Here is a 21,747-nt window from a genome sequence, read left to right on the forward strand (position 1 = left end):
GCAGTCAACCCTTGGAATGGATACTGAGGAATCAGAACTCCTTGGAGAACCACTCTTACTGTTAGTGAGGACGTTGTTGCCTTTTGAAGCAGATTTTTACAAGAAGATTGAACCTGTCTACTTGAACATGCTGCTGGAGAAGCTCTGTGCACTGTTTGAGGGGGATGTGTTCAGGTGTCTTCAGTCTGAAAAGCTTAAAACTGCTTTTTGCCATATCCTGCAGTATTTTCTGGAATTTGTTCCAGCTGGCTACGAATCTGCCTTACAAGTAAGAAAAGCCCATATCAGTACCATATGTGGGATTTTTGTGAACGGGCTTGGAACTCAGGAGGAACAAGAGGTAGGTTAATTTTAAAAACGGTATTGATTGTGTGAATAGATCATGTACAAAAACCTACACCTGTACAAAGAAGAAAATCCGGGAAATGCTATTTTTAGTTGCATATTTAGGTTGATACTCCTTGGTTTTTCACTGTTTCACATGTTTGTACAGGTCAGAGATCTTTGATCAGTTGGGTGTAGCTGGACTCTTATGTTTTTTAGGGGTATTAAACTGTTGATAAGCTATGTAGGCAGAGCTGTCTGTAATCATAAATAACATCATGAGAGTATAAAATAAGTGTCAGAGTGCCCAGAGTACACTCCTATCAGGGCAACTTTATAGATAACTTCCATTCTTCTGAGCTCTTACTTTCTAACCATGTGTTTTTATCATGTTTGGTAGGGACAGGTAGAGAGAAAGGTGTTGATGTGCTGAGTGTTCCTCCACTCCCTGCATCCATGTGTGTCCTGGATCTGTTGTCCCCTAAACTGTGTGTGTCTGTCCTGGTGGCTTTGCTAGCAAGGGATTGTGGCAGGAGCTGGGAAGCAGCTGCACAGGCTGCATCCTCTCTCCTCCCAACACAGGACACTTCAGTGCTTACAAGAGCTTTCATCTTAGAGTTACTTTTTTGAACAGAAAAGTTGTTAAGAACTTTGTTACCATAATATTTGGAAATTCTGTATTTTAAGTCAGAAACAAATCTAGCGCATCTTTGGGAAGTTAAGGCAGGGCATACATCACGGTACCTCTCGTTTGTCCGTCTCAGTACCTGGTGAGCCCACTTTACACAGTGTTAAAAACACAAGCAGAAGAAATCTTCCAGGAGCTTCAGGAGAACCAGCAGGAGGCTTCTGACACCGATGGCTGGAGCAGCAGCAGCGATGAAATTCCAGAGAAAAGGCGACGGCTGAGCCTCCCCTCAAAGCATCCGAAGAAATCACCTCCCCCTTCAACGTAGGACACTTACTCAATAAGTACCTTTATAGCAATTTGGCTATTGAAAAATAAATGACAACTTTTTGAGGCAGTTTATTAAACAACCAGATTGAAAGGTCTTCTGGGGAAAAAAAATCCCAAGTGATATTTTGAAGGATCACAATCTACAGTGATTTTTAAGCCAAGCTGTAGTTAAAGAGAGTGTATTTTTAATCTGTTCAGTGGAAATTATTTTCATTTTTACCTGCTGAGAACAGAAGAGCTGAGAGCATCCCTACAAAATGAGTTCTAGCTTTACAGCCTCTACAATAAGTCTTGATTTGAGTCATACTTAAATTCAGAATTAGGTTTTCTTCCTCCCAAAGAGCACATTTCAGCTAAAGCTTCATTTGATATTTTCCTCATCCTGTATCAAACATGTGTTAGCACTGGTTTTGCTGTGGTGATTTGTATTTTCTATAAAGAGGTATGTGTTGGAAAATAACTAATATGTTCAAATTCCAGCCGTAGCCCTGTGAACATGAGACAGAAGAGCTCTCTCTGGAACGCTGTCACTAGGAAAGCTGCATCCTTACTATCCAGCCTTGAGGAGGAAGCTGTGGCAGGGGATGTTGTGCAGCCCGTGGAAGGCATTGCCGTGGTTGTACGACTGGCTGCTCTGGCCATGGTCCACTGTTCTCCCCCAGCAACTTCTGCCAGGTAAAGGTTCCAAGGAGAGCCTGTGAGCCCAGCAGTTTCTTGGAACTGTCAGGAAGATTTGCCTGATTATTTAATGCTTGTCTGTGTATCAGGATAATGTTGGATCAGTCCTGTGTGTTTTGAAGAAGTTAATTTTCATAATAACTTTGCTTGCAAGCAGTACAACATTAAATGTTTCTGATCTGTTGAATTGAGCTTGTGATTTCTATTTTAACAGTATAGATCATAAAGTATTTCATCCATGTGACTCTGGCACGTGTAAGAGTTCTCCAAGCTCCTCAGATTCTGTGGTGAATACACAGTTCAAGTGGCTTTCCCCTGATTTTATCACAAGAGTGGTGAAAGTCTGCAGAAACCTGTTAGAGGCTGCTACACAGCTTGTTAATCTGGAACAAGTGATTGACAGAATAGTGAAAATCTTTGATGCCCTGCTGTATGCACAAGGTGAGAAATCCTTTAAACTAACATGTCTTTTCCTTCATTCTGCTGCTCATGTGTGACATTCTGTCCCCTGTTTGATGAAGTTTTTAAGTTCTTTTGATGTAGCACTACAAGATTTATTATTACGTGTCTAAATGTAGGATAGCTACATGTGGGAATAGTGATACTAATCTTTGTTGATAGAAAAAGTAACATTTTGTAGCAAATTAAGATCATGAAATGTTTTATAAACTATACAGTGCTGAGAAAGTATATTTTTGTTGTTGATTTTTGGTTTTTTTCCCTTAGGGAAAACTCCACTGAGTGATCAGACTCTCGATCACTTATGTGCATTGCTGTCTCTGCCCTGGATTTGCAGCCATCTTGATGATTCTTGTTTTAAGCCATCTCTTTTGGGGTTTGATCCTCTAGTTTTGAGTCAAAAAACTGCCCAGAGTTTCTGTAAGTATGTTAAAGTATATAAAACCTAATAGCACTAAAGTAAAATTAAATATTCTTTGCCTTCTTGTGGTGATTGATGGTATTAAAAGTTTAAACCAAGTAATTGCTTGCTTTGTGTTTTTTCCCTCTAGCACCCCGAACTCAGTCACACTGCGTGCTCCTTCTGTCTCTCTTCCCAAGAAACATCCATCTGGACTGGAGAAAATCCATTTACCATTGGGCACTGCAAAGTCCCCATGAAGTAATTCGGGCTACTTGTGTTAAAGGATTCTCCCTTCTGCTCCATCCCCCCACTGTGCAGTCCTGCAGCACCATTCCCAAAGCACTCCTGTAGGTATCGGTGCTGCTTTTCTGGGTGTGGGCAAGAAGAAAAACAGGCAAAGAGATGTAGTACAAGCACAATAAAAAAAAAAATGATTTCTATTAAATGCAGAATTTGTAGGTCTCAGTTATAGGAATCATAAGGTATCAACAGGACAGGTGTATGTGATGATGTGTGTATGAACAGTGTTCATTTACCGTGTCAGGAAGTTCCTTCCCGAGCTGAAGAACCCCATTCAAATGAAGGAGGAGAAAGGAGATATCGTTGCCAGTGAAATCTGTCATGTTTGTCCATATGTCTCCTACAATTTTTCCAGATTCTTTGCCTTTTGTATTCATGTCTTGGTGTCCTCTGTCCTTTTGTGTTAGTCCTGAGTTTGTGTGTGACATGCCAGACCCACCATGCCCAGGGCTACTGCAAACATTCAGCAGAACCTGAGGGACAGAGGACACAGCACAAGGATGATTTAGAGTGAGACACATCCTTAAATTGTCCTGATAGCACTGTCAGTGCAGTTAGAGAATTCAGACAGTGTAGAAAAACAAATCTCGAGGTAAGTGATCTACTGAAACGATTCCATTTTTGTTTCCGTTTCAGAAATCAAATCCAAGATGAGTCTGAGCTGGTGAAGGAGGCTTGTGCTGCCATAGTTGGGAACTTATCTTGCTGCCTCTCTGGGACACTGTGTGTGCAGCCCTCCCTGGCAGACTCTGCCATCAAACATCTTACTGATGATATTCTGTGCAGCAGCCTCACTGGGACTGCTGCTCATGGCAGAACTTGTTCTGTGCAGGCCTGTGTTTTCAAGCCATTTCTCGTTCTCCTGGAGAGGGAAGCAGCCAGTTCAGTCAAGCTGGGTACGTGGCTTTACCTTGATTAACATTTTCCACTTCATGGGAGGGACTGAGGCACAGCTTCTGTGCCTTTCTCCATTTCTTTTATTCTATATTGAGCTTTTTACAGCTGTAACTCGAAGTGTTATATTTCAGTTGATATCACTGCTGATGTTTAATATTGTCATTGATATTCCTTTAAACTACCTCGGCTTAATTTTGGGCTATGATTGTATCTAGAACTGTAATAATTGGTAAAATCCGAATTTTAAGTAACTTTTTCATTTTACAGTGTTTACTATTTTGATTTAAAAAAGTATAGTGTGCTTTATGGCTTGCTTTCATCACTGTTTTGTGCACTTCAATAGATTTTGAAAAAGTATTAAAAATATATTTTCCTTTCCTCCTCCAACCATGCCACCCAGCATTTATAGAAAATATACCTCATCTTTGCAAACATCTGGATTTCAACACTGATGAGTCCAGTGTGAAGATTCTTGTTGGGTCTTTATTAAATCTGATGGAAGATCCAGACAAAGATGTAAGAGTGGCTTTCAGTGGCTGCATAAAGAACATACTGGAATCCTTAGACTCTGAGGAAGGATTCATAAAAGAGGTGAGTTCATATTTCTTTTTGAGGTTTTGAGTTACTATGTGTCTTGTTTCACTGATGTCAAGCACTAAAATGATTTTTTTTTTGTTTCCACCTGTATCAGCTGTTTGTTTCAAGAATGAAAGAAGCCTATACAAATGCCAAACTATCAAGAAACAATGAGCTTAAAGATACCTTGATCCTCACGACAGGAGATATTGGAAGGTATTTTTGATAACGCCTTGAAAATTGCCAAGTCACGTCAGTTTGTATTGCAAAGTAAGCTCTTGTGCCGGTGTAAGGTTAAATGACTTGTTTTGAAGTCAGCCTTTGCCCAGAGCCTGCTGCAGGTGTCCAGAGCTGTTGATTCCCGTGGAATACGCTCCTCATTTTCCTGTGCCCTGTCAGGGAGTGCAGATGAGCCGCGTCAGTACAGCCACGCATTTCGCATCGTGGCTCTGCCTTTTCCCGACTCGTTTTACGAACTCAGCAATTCATTTTTCCTCCTCGCTTCTTTCTTCCTTCTGCTTGCTTTGTTAGGGCATCCAAGGGGGATTTGGTCCCGTTTGCCCTCCTGCATTTGCTGCACTGTTTGCTGTCCAAGTCGGCGGCCGTGGCGGGGGCGGCGTTCGCCGAGATCCGCGCACTGGCAGCGGCCAGGGCTGTCAGGCTGCAGGCCTTCTTCAGCCAGTACAAGAAACCCATCTGCCAGGTAAAAACAACATCTGGGGGTTTACAAAGGCACCTGCTTGGTTTCTGTGTGCTTGTTTTGAAAGTGGTGCCAAAGGTAAAAGTTGCAGTGTTTTTACAAGGTGAAATCTCGTGGGATGAGAAAGGTGATTTCAAGGAAAAAAACCCCACAAATATTCAGGAAGGAATGGGAAATCTTTGATTTTCCCTCAACAGCACTGCTTCTCTCTTTTATTTCCTAAGTGTTGTCATTCTGAAATAGAGCATTTGTCTTGTTTCTTGCATTATATAGTACTACTACTGCAAGACACCATGATTTAAAATTGTAATTGAAGTCAGCATTTTACAGGCATAATTCTGACATGATTGATTTGGGGTTTTTGTTCTACCCGTTACCTAAAGACAAAAGTTCAGTTTAAAAAAAAAAATTGTCGAAAGCAGACTTTTCTAATTTTGATTTTTTTTTTTTTTAAATAATGCAATATTTGAATCCAGGGTTGCAAAATTGAATGTAATTATTAAGAGGATGGTAATCCAGTTCTATTGCAAAGTAGTAGTCATAGATCTCTGTGCCATAACTGAGAGAGAAAACCAGATGCATAGAAAGAGGAGTGAAACTCTTGTGTTTAGTTTTAGGGAGTGAACAAGGGGAAAATAATACTGAATATCTATTTCTTCATGCTTAGTTTCTCGTGGAGTCCCTGCACTCCAGCCAGATGGTGGTGCTGAGTTCTCCAGGCCAGGGCAATGAGCTGCAGAAACAAACAGCTGATCACCAGAGAGAAATGGCTCTGGATGTGTTAACTGAGATTGCCAGTGTGTTTGATTTCCCAGACCTCAATCGCTTTCTGTCGGTAAGTCGGTCAGTCCTTTCTACTTTCGACATTTTCTATGTGTGTTTGTGAATTTCTATTTTAATCCACAATTTTTCTGTGATTGTCAAAGATCTGGGTTTTTTTTCTCTAGTTACTGCTGTTAGTTATAATATAGACTACTTTGTGATTGCTGCAGCTGGGAGCTGAAATGCAGAGGATCAGTTTTATCAGGGAGTCAGAGGGATGGCCATGGTGCTAATTCAGTGTGACAGATAATGAGCAGAGATCTACAATACTCATTAATTATATCTCTGTTAGTGATCTGGTGCACTGGGAAGGATCCTCTGTAAGGTGTGATGTTTGCATGGTGTCACCTTCCTTGTTTCAAATGTGGGCATGTTGTTTTTTTGTTTTGTTTTGGGGTTTTTTAAGATTTCCTCATGTGGAGAATCTGAATGGACACAAAAACCACCAGCTCACTTCTTGGTTACTTGTTTCTTAGTATTGATTAGGTGAAGCAGCTCCTGAAGTAATTAGTTCTTTCTGCATTTTTACTCAGTATTTCATTAAAGTTCTTCTTTATTCATACCTGTGGTCATTCTTATGACCAGAGAAGTGTGTTGTGCTGCTGACACAAATGGAACTAAGCTTAATCCTGGGCTTTTGGAGGGTTTTTTGGTTTGTTTTCTCCCCACTAACTGCTGTTCCTTGTTTGGCAGCGGACCCTGCAGGTTCTGCTTCCCGACCTTGCAGCCAAGGCCAGTCCTGCAGCCTCCACACTCATCAGAACCATCGCCAAGCAGCTGAACGTCAACCGGAGAGAGATCCTGATCAACAACTTCAAATACATCTTCTCTCACTTGGTCTGCTCCTGCACCAAGGACGAGCTGGAGCGGGCACTGCATTACCTCAAGGTAAATGGCATTTGCTCCATCCTGCCTGCAGATGAGCACCAGCAATTGATGCAGAGCCACCTTTCTGCTTTGTTTAGGTTAAGGTATTGCGAAGCATGGATTGGGAAATCTAAAAGCTTGGTTTGAATGGAAGCTTTTTCTTTGATTTCCACAATAAATCAACCAGAGCCCGACACCTCCCGTTTCTCGGTGTGCCGATTTCACCGTGATTAAACGCAGACTGGTTTTCTGTTTGTTTACAGAATGAGACTGAGATAGAGCTGGGCAGCTTGCTGAGGCAGGACTACCAGGGGCTGCACAACGAGCTGCTGCTGCGCATAGGGGAGCACTATCAGCAGGTCTTCAACGGCCTGGCCATACTGGCCTCGTTCGCCTCTCACGACGATCCCTACCGGGGACCCAGGGAAATCACATCCCCCGAGCAGATGGTGAGGACATCACAGCTGGCAGGTTCAGTTCTGTTCAATAAGTGTTCTTTTTTATCTGCTGTGAGAGTGAAGGCCTTTTGATGTTATTTGAGAGAAATGGGGAGGAAAGGCTGGCGTTTCGTATGAAGCGTTCCTGGAACAGGGAGACACCTACCAAGTATGCATAAACCCAAATCAAACCAACAAAGTGCCCAAACAGACCAACCAACGATTCCCAAGTTCCTGTGGAAACAACAAAACCCACAGCCTAATAGGGATGTCTGTCATTAACACTGATATTTCCCAAGTAGCAGTGTGTGTATTTGGGATTCTTCTCGTTTGTCTTTCAGAATTGGCATTTCATACCTGCTTTTTAATTTCTTAAGCTTAGGAATGTGTTCATAGTAAGACTATTTGGGTTTTTTACCCTTTTTTTTTTTTTCTCCTCCACAGGCTGATTATCTCCAACCTAAATTGCTTGGTATCTTGGCTTTTTTTAACATGCAGTTACTGAGTTCCAGCGTTGGCATTGAAGATAAAAAAATGGTGAGTAAAATTAATCTTGAATATTAAAACAAAAATAAGCAAGGGCTGTTTTGGTATTTCAGATATTTCTAAGCACAGGACTGGCCTTGGCGCCACCTCACAGAGGCAGTGCAGGTGATTTCTGCAGGGAGTTTTCAGTGCTAGAATGGATATAACCTTTACCTAGAGAGACTGCATTTTCTCTGGTGGCTTTTTGCTTCTCAGATATTCATGTTGAGATGAAGTTCTTAATTCGTGTCACGTTCATTTTGCTGCACCTGCTATTATTTCTCCCTTTTCTTGTTCTGTTTTTTGTTCTTGGTGAGTTTCCCCTGGCACGAGCTCTCCTCAAGCTCAGGTTTACTCCTGTGTTACTGATCTGTCGTGCTGAACGTTGTCCTGCCTTGTTAAGGGTAGTGTTACTGGCACTGAAATCCCTCCTGCCTCTCAGTATTTCTCTTCTGTCATTGACAGCTGAGCCGTTACCTGTTCCTGATGCTTGACAATCACTTCTGCTGCAAGTTGTACGTCAGTTCTGTTGGTGTTTTGTTGTTTTGGTTTCTTAAGTGCAAGTTTATTTATTTTCTCTCTCTTTCCTAAGCCTGCTCTTTTCAGCTTTGGATATATAGTAAGTCATGTCTTAGAACAGACATCTCTAATAACTAACCCCTTTGGTGTCCACAGTTCTTCCCTCATCAATTTGTCAACAGCCTAAATAACATGGTTTCTTGTTACAGTTCTGTCATTAGAGATTCTCTTTCATTCTCTTTTTCTAAACCCGGATTCTGCATTGAAACATCACACTGATTTTGATGTCTTGTACAGCATAATTTCTTCAGCAAGGGTAGCCTGATTTTATTCGAAAATACAGCTTGTACATGTTTTCCTGAGTATCCAATACACTAAAATGCCTTTTCTCTATGTCTAGGCTTTAAACAGTCTTAGGTCTCTGATGAAGCTCATGGGGCCCAAGCACGTGAGCTCGGTCAGAGTGAAGATGATGACCACCCTGAGGACAGCTCTGAGATACAAGGATGACTTCCCAGAACTGTGCTGCAGGTGAACTGATGGTGTCCCAAAGCAAGGCACACCTGCTGTTTCTCTCCTTCACTATACTGCTTTGGTTTGGTCTGGACAGTAATCTAAACCACAGAGCTGAAACAGCTTCAAATGCTTGTCATGACTCACCTGAAATGTCTTGTGCAGAGAAGAACCAGTGATTACTGTTGTTCTGTTGTCTTTTCTCGCTCAGAGCTTGGGATTGTTTCGTTCGAAGCCTGGACCATTCCTACCTGGGCTCCTTGCTCAGCCATGTGATAGTGGTGTTATTGCCCCTAATTCACATCCAGCCCAAGGAAACCACAGCAATATTCCACTTCCTCATAGTTGAGAACAGGTACTGCTCCAAATATTTGCAGTTGTGTGGATGAAATCCTGTCACAGGAATGGAGATAACCCCAAATTCAAGTGGCCAGCACTGAGATGAGAAAGCTTGTTTTTCTGCTAAATAGTGCAGCTTTCTGTACATTTCCACTTCTCTAAAATCTAGCTTTTTTTTTTTTTCAACCTCATCTGAAAAGTTTGTGGGTTTTTTTTTTTTGGTAGGACTGTTGGTAGTTATTATCTTGATTACATTTGTTGGGTTTTCCTTTTTCTTGCATTGCATCATACCAGCAGTTTTCAAAACAGAAGTTGGCAATAGGAATAATAATGTTTTTGTCTAAGGCTGTAGTAGCAAAATTGAAAGAGTTTTCTTCATTGCTTTCTTTGATGGGTCTTTAAGAATCTTCTGATAACTAATGTTTACTATATTCTTTGCAATATTTTTTGGTGACTATTAGGGATGCAGTACGAGACTTCCTCCATGAAATATATTTTCTGCCTGACCTTCCTGAACTAAAAGAAATTCAGGTTGTCCTTCAGGAGTACAGAAAGGTACAGCTTCTTCTATTTAGTTGGTTGGTTTGAATGCATCAAATGAATTCGTGACAACTGAGGAAAACATTTGAAGTTTACTGCTAAATGGAAATAGTATTTATATGCTTCCACCACCAAACAAGTTTTGTGTATCGCAGGGATAGTTTGAAGCAGGTTCTGATTCTTCTTCAGGAGTGAAATGTTCAACTAATTCAACGTTGTTGTTTCTGTAGTACTCTGTGGCCCGTTTCTTTTGCTTGCCCTCAGAAGGATTAGGTGATAGGTGGGAAGTTGCACTTACTTGGTAGGAATGAAAAAGTAGAAATTAATTTGGTTTTAGATAGACTCAAAGCAAAGCATTTTCTTCTGATTTTATAATTTTTATTTGTGCCATCGTTGTATTTACCCAAAAGTGTGAATATAGCACCTTTGGGGAAAACCATTTTCAAAACCAGGCAGAAAGACAGTGGTTTATGGGTATAGGTGAGAACGCAGGCAAAAAAGTAGTTGTTTTGTGTGTTCTCACTTGTGTTTTTGAGATGCTGCTTAATCAGGTTATGCTGAACTTGAACTTGTTGTGTGCTGTCCTGCTCAGGAATCCTCCAAGAGCACGGACTTGCAGAGGGCGCTGCAGCTGTCGATGAGAGCCATCCAGCACGAGAACGTGGATGTTCGGATCCACGCCCTCACCAGCCTGAGGGAGACGCTCTACAGGAATCAGGTATGGAAATGTCCCTCAGCACAGCTAAACCAGAGCAAATCAGCATCTGCAGCAGAGTGCAGAGCTCCTCACTGCTGCAGGCTGTCCCCATGAATGTGTCACTCTCCCCAGCTCATTGAGGGGTTTCCTCACATGAAGGGGGAAATGGGTTCTTTCTCGTGACATCTCCGTATTAAGGGGACTTCCAAATCTTCCAGATCTTTGGCACGCTGACTCAGCAAGGCTAGTGGGGTATTTCCTTGGTTTTGCAACTCTGAGGAAAGAGATTGTGTGGGCTTCTTCTCTGTTAGAACATGTATGGCTTTTGCATCAGGAGCTTCATCCATAAAAGCCAGCACTGTGTGTGGGTGTAATATCTGAGAGAACTAACGTGTTTGACCACCTCACACCTTCAGTTTTTTCCTCTGCTTGCTTTATCTTCCACCCTGGATTCCATGAATCCACTGATCCATCTTCAAATAAATTTTATAGCCTTGTACAAGTTGAAGATACTGCTTTACAAATCTGTGTGGTTATTATCTCAAAGGGTAACCTCTTAGGAAAAAATAATAAATCTGTCCCCTGAGTACCTCTAAAATTGTGGAACACTCTTTACTGTGAAATTAAAAAAAAAAAAAATCCTAACTAAAAGAACAGTCATTGTATAAATTCCTGGCCAGTTTGTAATTCCTGTGGCTCAGGTCAGCAAAGTCCTGCCATGTCTTGCTTAATTAGAGGTCTAGCAAAATGACTGAGGCAAATCACACCTAATTAGTTCCACAGCTTGTGGAACTGTTTGCTCTGTTATGTTGGCTGTGGTTTCAGTTTTCATTCAATGCAACAATGACAAACATGTTCATTTTTTTCTGTATTTGGGCTAAATGTGGAACTGGGGAATGAAAAATGGCCAAAACAAAAAAGAAAGGACACCCAATTAAAACGTTGGACATTGATTAAAGGACTGGAAACCCTGGGCTTTGTAGCACATAAGAGTGAAGAAATGGCCAAGACATGGCAGATAAGAATACAAATGGCAGCAGAACCAGAAAGTGTAACAACAGCTGCATGAAAGGAATTGGGAGGAATTCTGGAACACGTGAAGAAAAGGGACAAATAAGTGAAAAAGATAATGTAGAAAAGAAGAGAGGTTCTTGGTAAGACAAGGAAAGAAAATGAAGTTAATAGAGAGGTGGATGACACTGAAACGCATTATTGGCCGTGACAGCATTATTAATTAAGGCCCAAATCCCTCATTCATTTGTTGAGTCCTTCCTAGGGCTCCAAAGCAATCAGTGCCATGGGGCTGTAGTTCCAGTGAGGCAGGACTGCAATCACTGACCTCAGGTCATGGCCAGATGAGATCAGAAGTGAGAGTGAGTTACAGATTGAAAACGTCCGCGATTATTTACCATAAATAGGGTTAACTCAGCTTTATTTTTCAACTCCCTAGGACAAACTGATCAAGTGTGTGACAGACAGTGAGACTGTGGAGCCGTTCATCTCCCAGCTGGTCACTGTGCTGCTCATCGGCTGCCAGGATGCCAATCCTCAGGCTCGGCTGCTCTGTGGGGAATGTTTGGGTGAGCTGGGGGCCGTAGATCCTGGCAGGCTCGACTTTTCAACCGGCGAAACTCAGGGAAAACATTTCACATTTGTGGTAAGAAGCATTGCAGTGGTGTTTTGTTTAGCATGAAGGGTTGTTTACAGGTAGGGAATCTCTTATCTCTAGACCCTTTGAAAATCTGTACTTGCTTTCTCACCTAAAACAGTTTAGAGTCAAACTTCCGAGTGATTTTTTAGAGATTAAAGACACAGCTATTGCTGTGTTTTAATAAAACTGGCATTCTGGTTGTGTTTGAGGCTGGTGTGGAAGATCCAAATTTTGCCTATGGATTATTAATGGAACTGACCAGAGCATTCCTTGCCTATGCTGATAATGTTCGTGCTCAGGATTCTGCAGCATATGCAATTCAGGTAAGACACAGGAGAGATCCTGTTCTTTCATCACAAATTATTTCTATAACACTGAATTTAAAATTATGCACTGTAAATGTGCATTTTGAAATACATGTTTAAATAATTGAAACTTCAGCCTGTATAGCTTTAAATTAGAAGGTACACTTAAAATTCTGGGGAATTGTCAAATAAAAGATGGATTTGTTTGCTTCTGTGTTACAGTATTTTAGGAAACATCTGGTGTCTCAGAGGTAATTAAGAGTCATTCATTATGATTCAAGGAGTAATCCTGAGAGTGACTTAGAATTCGTGCAGGTTCCACAGGCAGAAATGATAAGAAGTAAGGATTCCTAAGGTAGTTTCTGCTTACACTTTTAAGAAGCAACTGAAAAGGAGTGTGTAGCCATATTTTCAGACTCTGGTCTTTGGTCCCAGTTTGACAAGGAGGAATCAGACTTAGCCTTTAGTCCTGGTTTATTGGCTGATGTGAAGAATATGGGGCAGTGTGGTCCAAGCAACTGGAGAACCTGGGGAATCAACAGCTGGTTGAATTAAGCACTCCATAACTTCTATCTCATCACTTACCACGGAATCATGAAGGCTGGAAAAGACCTGTAAGATCAAACCCACCAGGTTTGGTTGCTGCTGTGCTGAGGTGGTTATGTGAACTTGCCCCTGCAGGAGCTGCTGTCAATCTATGAGTGCAGGGAGACCAACACTGACTGCCCTGGCTCCAGGCTCTGGAGGAGCTTTCCTGAGCACGTGCAGGAGATCCTGGAACCTCACCTCAACACACGGTATGGGACAGCTTAAGCATTTCTTTTCATAACAGATGGAGTTATTTTTTCCCCCCAGACCACTGTTAACTTCATTTGGCTTTGTGATTGTCACTCTTCTGGGAAGAGTGATATGTACAGATAGAAAATTCAGATAAGGTCTTTCTGCACAAAGCTGAATTGGCACTCACTTGAATGGAATCATCTGTAAATTGAACAGGCAAAGTCGGGAGTTCAGACTTTGCCCAAATCTGCCTGTTTGTCCCAAGAGCACTGGCTTATAAGGTGTATTGAAGCTTTTGTTTCTTTTTTCTTTCCTCTACACTCAAATCTATCGATATCCCATTACTGCTACCCTTAATGAGCTCCTCCTTCTTCTATAGAGTTTTAATTTGCCTTTACATTTTGCTGAAGTAATGATAAAAATAACCTCAAGAAAACTTCAAATTATGTAATTATGTTTGTGCCAATTTGAAATCATTGATGATTCCTTTGGGTTTCCTCATAAGTCAGTCATGTTCACCTGGGATAAGCTTTCCTTTTCAGAAAACAAACATTTTGGTCTTTCTTGCCTTTCATTTATGCTCTGGCTTTTTCCTGTTAGGAGCATAGCACTGAAATATTTATCAAACTGCATTTCTTAAAACTGATTTGAATAGCACTTTGAAATATTCTTAACAAACAACCTGTTATGAGAATTTTTATTTTCTGTTTCATTTTGAGAAGCTTTAGAATAAAAGATGTTGACTACTGAAAGTGTTTTCTTAATTCTGTTTGTAAAGATTCCAGTCGAGGAATTTCATAATTAACAATGTGCTATTGTTTGTTATAGCATTTTATTACAGCATCCTGTATGTATATTATAAATAAAAACATTACTTTCACTAAATAGATATTTTAAAATTGCAGGTACAAGAGTTACCAAAAGGCTGTAAATTGGTCTAAGGTGAAGAAGCCAATCTACTTAAGCAAATTGGGTTATAATTTTGCAGAATGGTCAGCAACGTGGGCAGGTTATCTTATAACAAAGGTAAGAGAATCAATCAGAGTTCCATTACACAGCTCAGGAGCTGCACTGTCCTCCTTCAGACAGGAAAGAATGGAATGGCTTCATTAATATCCTGCTTTTTGAGGCTCTTTGGGGCAGGAGACTGAGTGCAGTGGTGCTCTCAGCCTGGAGGTTTGTTCTCTTAGCCAGTGCAAGTTCACAGTGGAGTAGAGAACGTGGGAAAGTGGAACACGTGAGCAATGCTTGCCTGGCTTCCCGTGGGCTCAGCAGCTGAGATGTGTAACAGCAGCTGTCACTGGGCATCCCTGCTGCAGCTCTGAGTGTGATCAACCTTCTGTAGGAGACAAGTATCTTAAAATTGCTTGATGGAATAGAATTTGTGTTGTCAACAAAAGGAAATCCATTAATTGTTCAGATATTTGCGTTTTTGTAATGATGCTTCTCCTGGAAATCTTTCTGCAGGTGCGCCATGATCTCGCCAGGAAGGTTTTCGATTGCTGCAGTATAATGATGAAAAATGACTATAAGGTGACAATTTATCTGCTTCCACACATCCTGGTCTATGTTTTGTTGGGATGCAGTCAAGAGGATCAGCAAGAGGTGAGATGTGTAGTATGGTAGTCTTTTCTACAGGAGTGGTCAGCTGTTCTTCCTGAGAGCTGTTCAGAGTCACTGCACGCCTACAGGAATAAATTGTTTTGGTGTTAAACTCCTTTTTGTCTGTTAATAATATAAATTTTGAATATGCTCAAACAAGGTTGTGTTGGAATTGCTTTTCTCCCTTCAGTTGGGTCTGGGATGAGGTGCTCTGCAGTTAATCATGACTGCAGGAACACCAAGAGCTGCAGAGAGGAAGAGTGCAACAAAAACAACCCATGAATTCACCTTGTGTAATTCCAAGAATTCAGACCTGTAATTTTTCCCTCTCCAAACAGGAAACAGGTCTTTTGGCATTGCGTTTACTTAACTATAAGCCAAAAAGTAGATCTGTGATTGATCTATTAGGCAGTAGGTACCTTTGTTCTTATCAAACCCTGAAGTTTTGTGTTTGTAGAAGGGCTGCAGCAGTATTTGTTGTCTGGTGGAACCTGAAGGCTTTCTCCCTGTGTGGAACACCCAGACAACAACTCCTACTTGGTTTGCCCTCTTGAGACTGTGGGGCAAAGAGAGCTTGGAATGAAGCCCTAAATTATTAAAATACACATTTAAAATATCTAGTATTTCAGTTTGAGTTTCGTTAACTGCCGTTTCTTACTGTTTTGGTGCTGGTAGGACCGTTCAGTGTTTGATGTTCACCCCTGTGCAGGTTTACATGGAGATCATGGCAGTGCTGAAGCACGATGACCAGCCCAGCAGGAGGCTGGAGGACAGTGCCTCTGACCTCAGCCAGCTGAGCACTCAGACAGTGTTCTCCATGCTCGATCATCTCACCCAGTGGGCGAGGCACAAGTTTCAGATACTCATTGCTGAGAAAAACACTGCCAAGTCTAGCAAAGACAGGAGCGACCTGAAGAGTGAGTGATGCTTGTTTTATTTAAAATGACATTGGCATTCTTCAAATAGGTGTTTGCGTTTGTGACTTCACATTATGACCATTTCAGAATGCAGTGTTAGTATGATATGTAAGTTTGTTCTATGACTTCTTGTGATTTCCTGCCATCCCAAAAGCCTTGTTCTGAATGCCTGTTACAGGAAATACAGGTTCAAAATTTAAGTAATGGAATGTTCATTTCTTGATCATTTTGTAAACATACAGTTTAACATGTTCTGTGCTGTCCTGCAAGATGGAGGAAGTTCACCAGGACTGGTTTAAATAAATTATTGTTGACAGAAGAGAAAACTGCGTTCTTAAATTGTTACAACTATCTCATTAGATTGTTGACTGACTTAATCGAATTTCAATGCGTAAGGTAATTCTTTTAAATGAAACCTCAGCTGACAGACTTTTTAAGCTGCCTTGTTTTGCACAGCATGCAGTGAGGACTATGGGGAATATCAGAACGTGACCCGTTTCCTGGACCTCATCCCTCAGGACACGCTGGCCGTGGCCTCCTTCCGCTCCAAGGCTTACACCAGGGCCGTGATGCACTTCGAGTCATTCATCACAGAGAAGAAACAGAACATCCAGGAGCACCTCGGCTTTCTTCAGGTTCAGAAAGTTCTTTTTGGGTTTTGTTTTTTGTTTTAAAATGCAAATGTGCTTTGTGAAATTTCTCTTCAAGGTGGGAAGAAGAAAAGCTGCAGTTGGGCACTTGCTGTTGGATCCAAGTGTTTAGTCTTGGAGCATTATTTAGGATTTCCTCTTGCTTGGCATGCTTTGACATGAAAAGGAATGAGCAGCTTTCTAGTGTATAATAAAAGATTGTAAAATCCTGAAAATAATTCAGTGTAGTTTGATCAAAAGTATAACGTTTATTGGTTTAAGTTAACTCTGTGCCTTGTGGCAGAGAAAACACAGCCAACTATAATAACAAAAAAAAAGCCAAAGCAAATTCGAAGAAAATCCAAGTGGCTTATTTTCTGAAGTAGAAAAAGAGCTACTGATAAGGGTGTTGAAAATTATTTAAATCATTCTCAAGTAGTATTTGAACCTCTGACATGATCCTGTTTATGGTTCTCTGTGGTTTATATTCCTCGGTGACATTTCAAATTTGAACAAAACTTTGTGTGTTGCCTTTCCCCCTGAAATAATCTGCATCTTGATATCATACAACTTCATGATGTCAGAACAGAGTGTTTCTTTTGCCCTCTGCCCAGATCATTTCAGGTCACTTGGTGTGTTACTCTGCCTGCAGTGTGAGGTGATGAGTATTGTTTGTTCCCAGTGCCCCCTGCTGTGTTTGCTTGCAGAAGTTGTACGCTGCCATGCACGAGCCCGATGGAGTGGCCGGGGTCAGCGCCATCCGCAAGGCAGAGCCTTCCCTCAAGGAGCAGATCCTGGAGCATGAAAGTATTGGCTTGTTGAGAGATGCAACAGCCTGCTATGACAGAGCCATCCAGCTGGAACCTGACGAGGTAAAGAGGAAACTGCATTTTTTTCTTTTTAATATGTGTGATTTTTTTTTTTTTTTTAAATCTTAACTCGCAGAAGACCAAGTCAAAAAAACATCTTTAGAATATTTAAGTAAAATAGTAATATAAGAGTTTTTTTGTGGTAGTTGCTGAATAATTATTGCTACTGGAAGTGTCTTATGAACTGAAAAAAATCTCTTATTGGATTTTTTTTTGAATGTTCACTTAGAGTGGAATTAGTTAAGCCTTTTCCTATTCTAAAAAGCGCCCAAATGGGCATCTTTCCTCCTTCAGACTGGCATGAATTTCATTCATGTATATGTGTGGGGTTTTTATTTGTTGTTTTGGGGTTTTTTCCCTCTTTCTTTTCTAGATTATCCACTATCACGGTGTGGTGAAGTCCATGCTAGGCCTTGGTCAGTTATCCACGGTGATTACTCAGGTGAATGGAGTGCTGGCAAACAGGTACTGTGAGCATCTAATACAGGATTTCTTTCAGTGATATAAAGCCATTTCTGCTCATTATCCAGCATTTGGGCTTATCAGGAATATCCAATTGGCAGGTGAAGCTACAAAACCTTGAGTGCTTCATCTAGAAATCTTTGCTTTCCAGGTGTCCAGAAATGTTTGTAGTTCTTGTCTGCACTGAGTGCAGTGCTGGGATGTGCTTTCGTTTGTTAGGTTGACTCTTTCCTGGTCTCCTGTGTTACTGATTCCATAGCTATTCTGTAGTCTAGTAGGATAAATAGATTGAAAACTGGGAATTTTGAAGGAGGACCATGGAGTTAAATCCCCTGGTTGGAGATTGCATTTGTGGGGTCGTGTCGCAGCTCTTGTTTGTTATCACTGCACCTCCTCTGGTTTTATTGACTTTCATTAGCAGCAAGCTCACCTCGCTCCTTTCAGCTAAGAGAGGTTTTATATAAGAATATTTGCTGGTATAATGCAGGATTAACAGAGGAGACAGCACCAAGTTTTACTGCCTTTTTTTTCTTTGAATAGGCCTGAATGGATTTCTGAATTGAACACTTACAGGGTGGAAGCAGCCTGGAAACTGTCCCGATGGGATTTACTGGAAAATTATTTAGCTTCAGGTAAGTTATCATGATATAAAAATATTAATACTTCATTGCACTTCTGAACAAGTGTATTTTTTGTTTAATCATCTTGATTAATAGGGGCAGCTGTTGTCATTTTTGGGGGGTTGGATTTTGCTGGTTGGAGGGTTGGTCCTGACAGTGTTCTGGTTTTTGTAACTCTATTTGATTGTAAACTGTATAGTCTTTGAGGAGAAGTTTTGAGTGTGTGCAAGGCCCAATATATTTTGGATTTTTCTGGGTGGGTGGACTGTGGAGTGGCATTATACATTTAGTGTTACTAAAATTCAATTAATTAGTTCTGAGAGAAGCTTATTTTTCCAGTAGTGTGTTAAGAAAAATTAGCACGGTCAGATTAAGCTGCTTAAAAAAAGACAGAAGGTTTATTTTTTTTTCCTCCTCCCCAAAGATGTGAAGTCCACCACTTGGAGTGTCAGACTGGGCAATTTATTGTTATCAGCCAAGAAGAAAAATGAAGCAGCTTTTTATGAGACGCTCAAGGTGGTTCGGGCAGAGCAGATCGTGCCCCTTTCAGCAGCGAGCTTTGAAAGAGGATCCTACCAGCGAGGATACGAACACATCATCAGGTTCCTCATTTGCATGTCGCTGTTTTCAAACCCAGAAATCCCATAACCACCCATGCAGCAGCAAGAATTTTATACTCACCCAACTGAAAACCTTTGATTAACTGGGAATTTATTCTTATCCCCCGAGAAAAATATTGGCAATGAAACCGTTGGGTGGAGCCTTTCAAAATCAGCAAGCGAGTTTGTGTAAACATTTTTATGTGATAAAAATACATCAGATGATAAACCCCAGCAATCTAATCCCATGCTCGAAGTGATCCATATAGGCCAGTAACTCCACTGACTTAAGAGCATTGCTTTTAACCTGCATGGAGCCCAAAAAGCATTCCCTTGCTCTACCTACTGAAAGCCCATCCCTTTCAGTAGTTTTATTTTTTCCTTTATTAATAAATTAAACTTTCAAGTTGGCTGTAGCAGCCTTTTTATAATGAAAATATTTAATACTTCTGAGGCATTTCCAAGCTCGGGTTTGCAACTTCAGAGTGTCAGCTAATAACACTAATGGTATTTTAAAATAAATGGCATAACTTTATTTTAATTAACAGTGCATTGTTTCTAAAATGGAATTCGTTGGAAATATTAGACTTTTTGAAGAATTGCTGCTGAAAGTAATGGATAGAAATACTCTTTCTAAAGGTTGACTTCTTCTCTGAGTGGTCCTCATTGTCCGCGTTCAGCAGCTTGCCAAAGGAATAGAACCAATTTACAGATCCTTGATTCTGAGCTTGGTTTTGCTGCATTTTTGCTTCGAGGACAGCTTTGAGAAAGAAAACAGCAAAACCTTTTAAGATCTGCATATACATCAAGCAGCCATCAACTGTGACCACGCTTTGTCTTTGTTTGCTGGCACAGGTTGCACATGCTGTGTGAGCTGGAGCACAGCATCGGGCCAACGTTTCAGCACCCAGACGGTGACCTCAGCAGGGACACCCTCAACTGGTGTGCTCGGATCGAGATGACCCAGAACTCCTACAGAGCCAAGGAACCCATTTTAGCTCTGAGGAGGGCTCTGCTCAGCCTCAGTAAAAGGTGAGAGGGTGGCTGTTTCCTGTGGTACCTTGTGTTCTCAGCAGTAATTCCATGGATGTGTTAGAAGAGAGGAGGCAGAACTCTGGAAACTCGTTGTGGGCAAAAGGAGTTCTCTCCAACATTATGTACCTTCAAACTAAGGAGGAAAAGTGGTGTCTGTAGGAAAGATAAGGGAGAAACAGGAAGAAGGTGTATTTGTTACTATGCCTAAATGGGGAAAAGGTGAAACAAATGTATTAAAATAATTTTAAGTTATTGTTATGTAGTATAGAGTTTATTGAGGAAATCCGCTTTCTATCTCAGCACACTGTGCTATTTACTTTGGATTTTAAAATAGCTTCCATGACTGAAATGTTCCATTCCCTGCAAAAATGTCTGTGCAGCCAGGATTACAGTGAGCTGGTTGGCCAGTGCTGGCTCCAGAGTGCCAGAGTGGCCAGGAAAGCTGGGCATCACCAGACTGCCTACAATGCCCTCCTGAACGCTGGGGAATCCTCACTCTCTGAACTCTACATTGAGAGGGCAAAGTGGCTCTGGTCCAAGGTAAGGGAAATAAAACTGGAATTTAATTTCTTACATTAATTTCTTTTCATTTAATTTCTTTTCTGGCAGCTGTGTATAAAGCTGGTGGATTACCTGGCTCTGTCAAAGCAGCCCAGGCAAATTTAAATTATTTTAATAGTAGACCTCTCCTTAATTTGCTTCCTTTTAACTAACAGAGGGAAGCAGCAAACATGGGAGCAATTATTGTGGTACACCTAAAGGCACAACAGTGCTGAGATAAGAAGGGAATAAAAGAAGCACTTGAAGCCAGCAATATTCAGTTACTACAGCCAGAATGGCCTAGAGCACACCTGGGGGGACAGCTCTGCCTTCAGAATAACAACTGGAAGAGGGAAGTTTTGCGTCTCTCTCATTGAAAGTGTATGCAATGTTCTCATCTTTCCCTCAGGGTGAGGTTCATGAAGCACTCATCGTTCTCCAGAAGGGGGTGGATTTATGTTTCCCTGAAAATAAAGCACCCTGTGACAGCAAAAACCAGCTGATCCACGGGCGGGCGATGCTGCTGGTGGGCAGGTTCATGGAGGAGACTGCCAACTTTGAGAGCAATGCAGTCATGAAGAAGTATAAGGTAATTTGGAGGAGTGTTAACAAGGCAGGGGTTTTGAGTCCCTTAAGTAAGCTTAATGATTTAGCCCATGATTAAATGGGGTATCAGTGTGTAGGAGGGAAGTAGTTCTTGTAAAGATTTAACTCTCTTAATTAGCTTTAATGTGGCACATCACTACAGGCTGATGGGAAGGCTACAATTCCATCAGGGAGAGCTACAAATACCTAATGTAACTCCTTGAAAAAACAAAACAAAACAAATTCCAGGAGCATGGCTTTGTTCTCATGCTTGCACAGATTAAAATTCCTCACTAAAATGCGGGCTGCTCCAAATCCCCAGAGTGGCCTTAGTGACACACTGCACTGCTCTTCAGTGAGATGCAGATCTTGATGCTTCCTTTAAAGCAGTGTGTCTCCTGTCCAACCTTTGGCATTTGGTACTGTTAATTGTTGCTGCTGTCTTACTAAGGAACACCCTTTTGTAACAGCCATTTAGAAAAAAAATCTAACTGATGTATCAAAATAAAGGAAGGTTGAAACAAGAGAAATGAAATTTATTGGCTTCTAGGAAAATACTGATGCTCAGAACTCTCTGCTGTCTAAGCACTGGCACTGGA

The 21,747-nt window shown here is 41.2% G+C and overlaps 1 protein-coding gene across 1 annotated transcript in view; it reads left to right on the top strand.

Annotated features, from left to right (window-relative positions):
• ATR (ATR serine/threonine kinase) overlaps positions 1–21,747 on the top strand; it is a 35,450-nt gene that overhangs the window by 3,205 nt on the left and 10,498 nt on the right. Inside the window, exons 5-36 of the mRNA XM_027906575.1 lie at positions 175–340; positions 1,089–1,276; positions 1,763–1,957; positions 2,175–2,401; positions 2,687–2,839; positions 2,971–3,169; positions 3,759–4,018; positions 4,420–4,610; positions 4,711–4,811; positions 5,127–5,298; positions 5,963–6,130; positions 6,811–7,005; positions 7,248–7,433; positions 7,866–7,958; positions 8,866–8,996; positions 9,190–9,333; positions 9,779–9,872; positions 10,450–10,575; positions 12,005–12,211; positions 12,415–12,528; positions 13,192–13,307; positions 14,196–14,316; positions 14,758–14,895; positions 15,602–15,809; positions 16,266–16,444; positions 17,146–17,310; positions 17,681–17,772; positions 18,310–18,401; positions 18,814–18,991; positions 19,844–20,020; positions 20,404–20,563; positions 20,973–21,152. Of these exons, the coding sequence (XP_027762376.1) occupies positions 175–340; positions 1,089–1,276; positions 1,763–1,957; positions 2,175–2,401; positions 2,687–2,839; positions 2,971–3,169; positions 3,759–4,018; positions 4,420–4,610; positions 4,711–4,811; positions 5,127–5,298; positions 5,963–6,130; positions 6,811–7,005; positions 7,248–7,433; positions 7,866–7,958; positions 8,866–8,996; positions 9,190–9,333; positions 9,779–9,872; positions 10,450–10,575; positions 12,005–12,211; positions 12,415–12,528; positions 13,192–13,307; positions 14,196–14,316; positions 14,758–14,895; positions 15,602–15,809; positions 16,266–16,444; positions 17,146–17,310; positions 17,681–17,772; positions 18,310–18,401; positions 18,814–18,991; positions 19,844–20,020; positions 20,404–20,563; positions 20,973–21,152 (5,116 nt within the window). The remainder of the gene's footprint in view (positions 1–174; positions 341–1,088; positions 1,277–1,762; positions 1,958–2,174; positions 2,402–2,686; positions 2,840–2,970; positions 3,170–3,758; positions 4,019–4,419; positions 4,611–4,710; positions 4,812–5,126; positions 5,299–5,962; positions 6,131–6,810; positions 7,006–7,247; positions 7,434–7,865; positions 7,959–8,865; positions 8,997–9,189; positions 9,334–9,778; positions 9,873–10,449; positions 10,576–12,004; positions 12,212–12,414; positions 12,529–13,191; positions 13,308–14,195; positions 14,317–14,757; positions 14,896–15,601; positions 15,810–16,265; positions 16,445–17,145; positions 17,311–17,680; positions 17,773–18,309; positions 18,402–18,813; positions 18,992–19,843; positions 20,021–20,403; positions 20,564–20,972; positions 21,153–21,747) is intronic.

The sequence above is a fragment of the Empidonax traillii genome, unplaced genomic scaffold (assembly GCF_003031625.1).
Source record: "Empidonax traillii isolate 1590-97213 ecotype Southwest subspecies unplaced genomic scaffold, ASM303162v1 scaffold1322:size239206, whole genome shotgun sequence".
Lineage (NCBI taxonomy): Eukaryota > Metazoa > Chordata > Aves > Passeriformes > Tyrannidae > Empidonax > Empidonax traillii.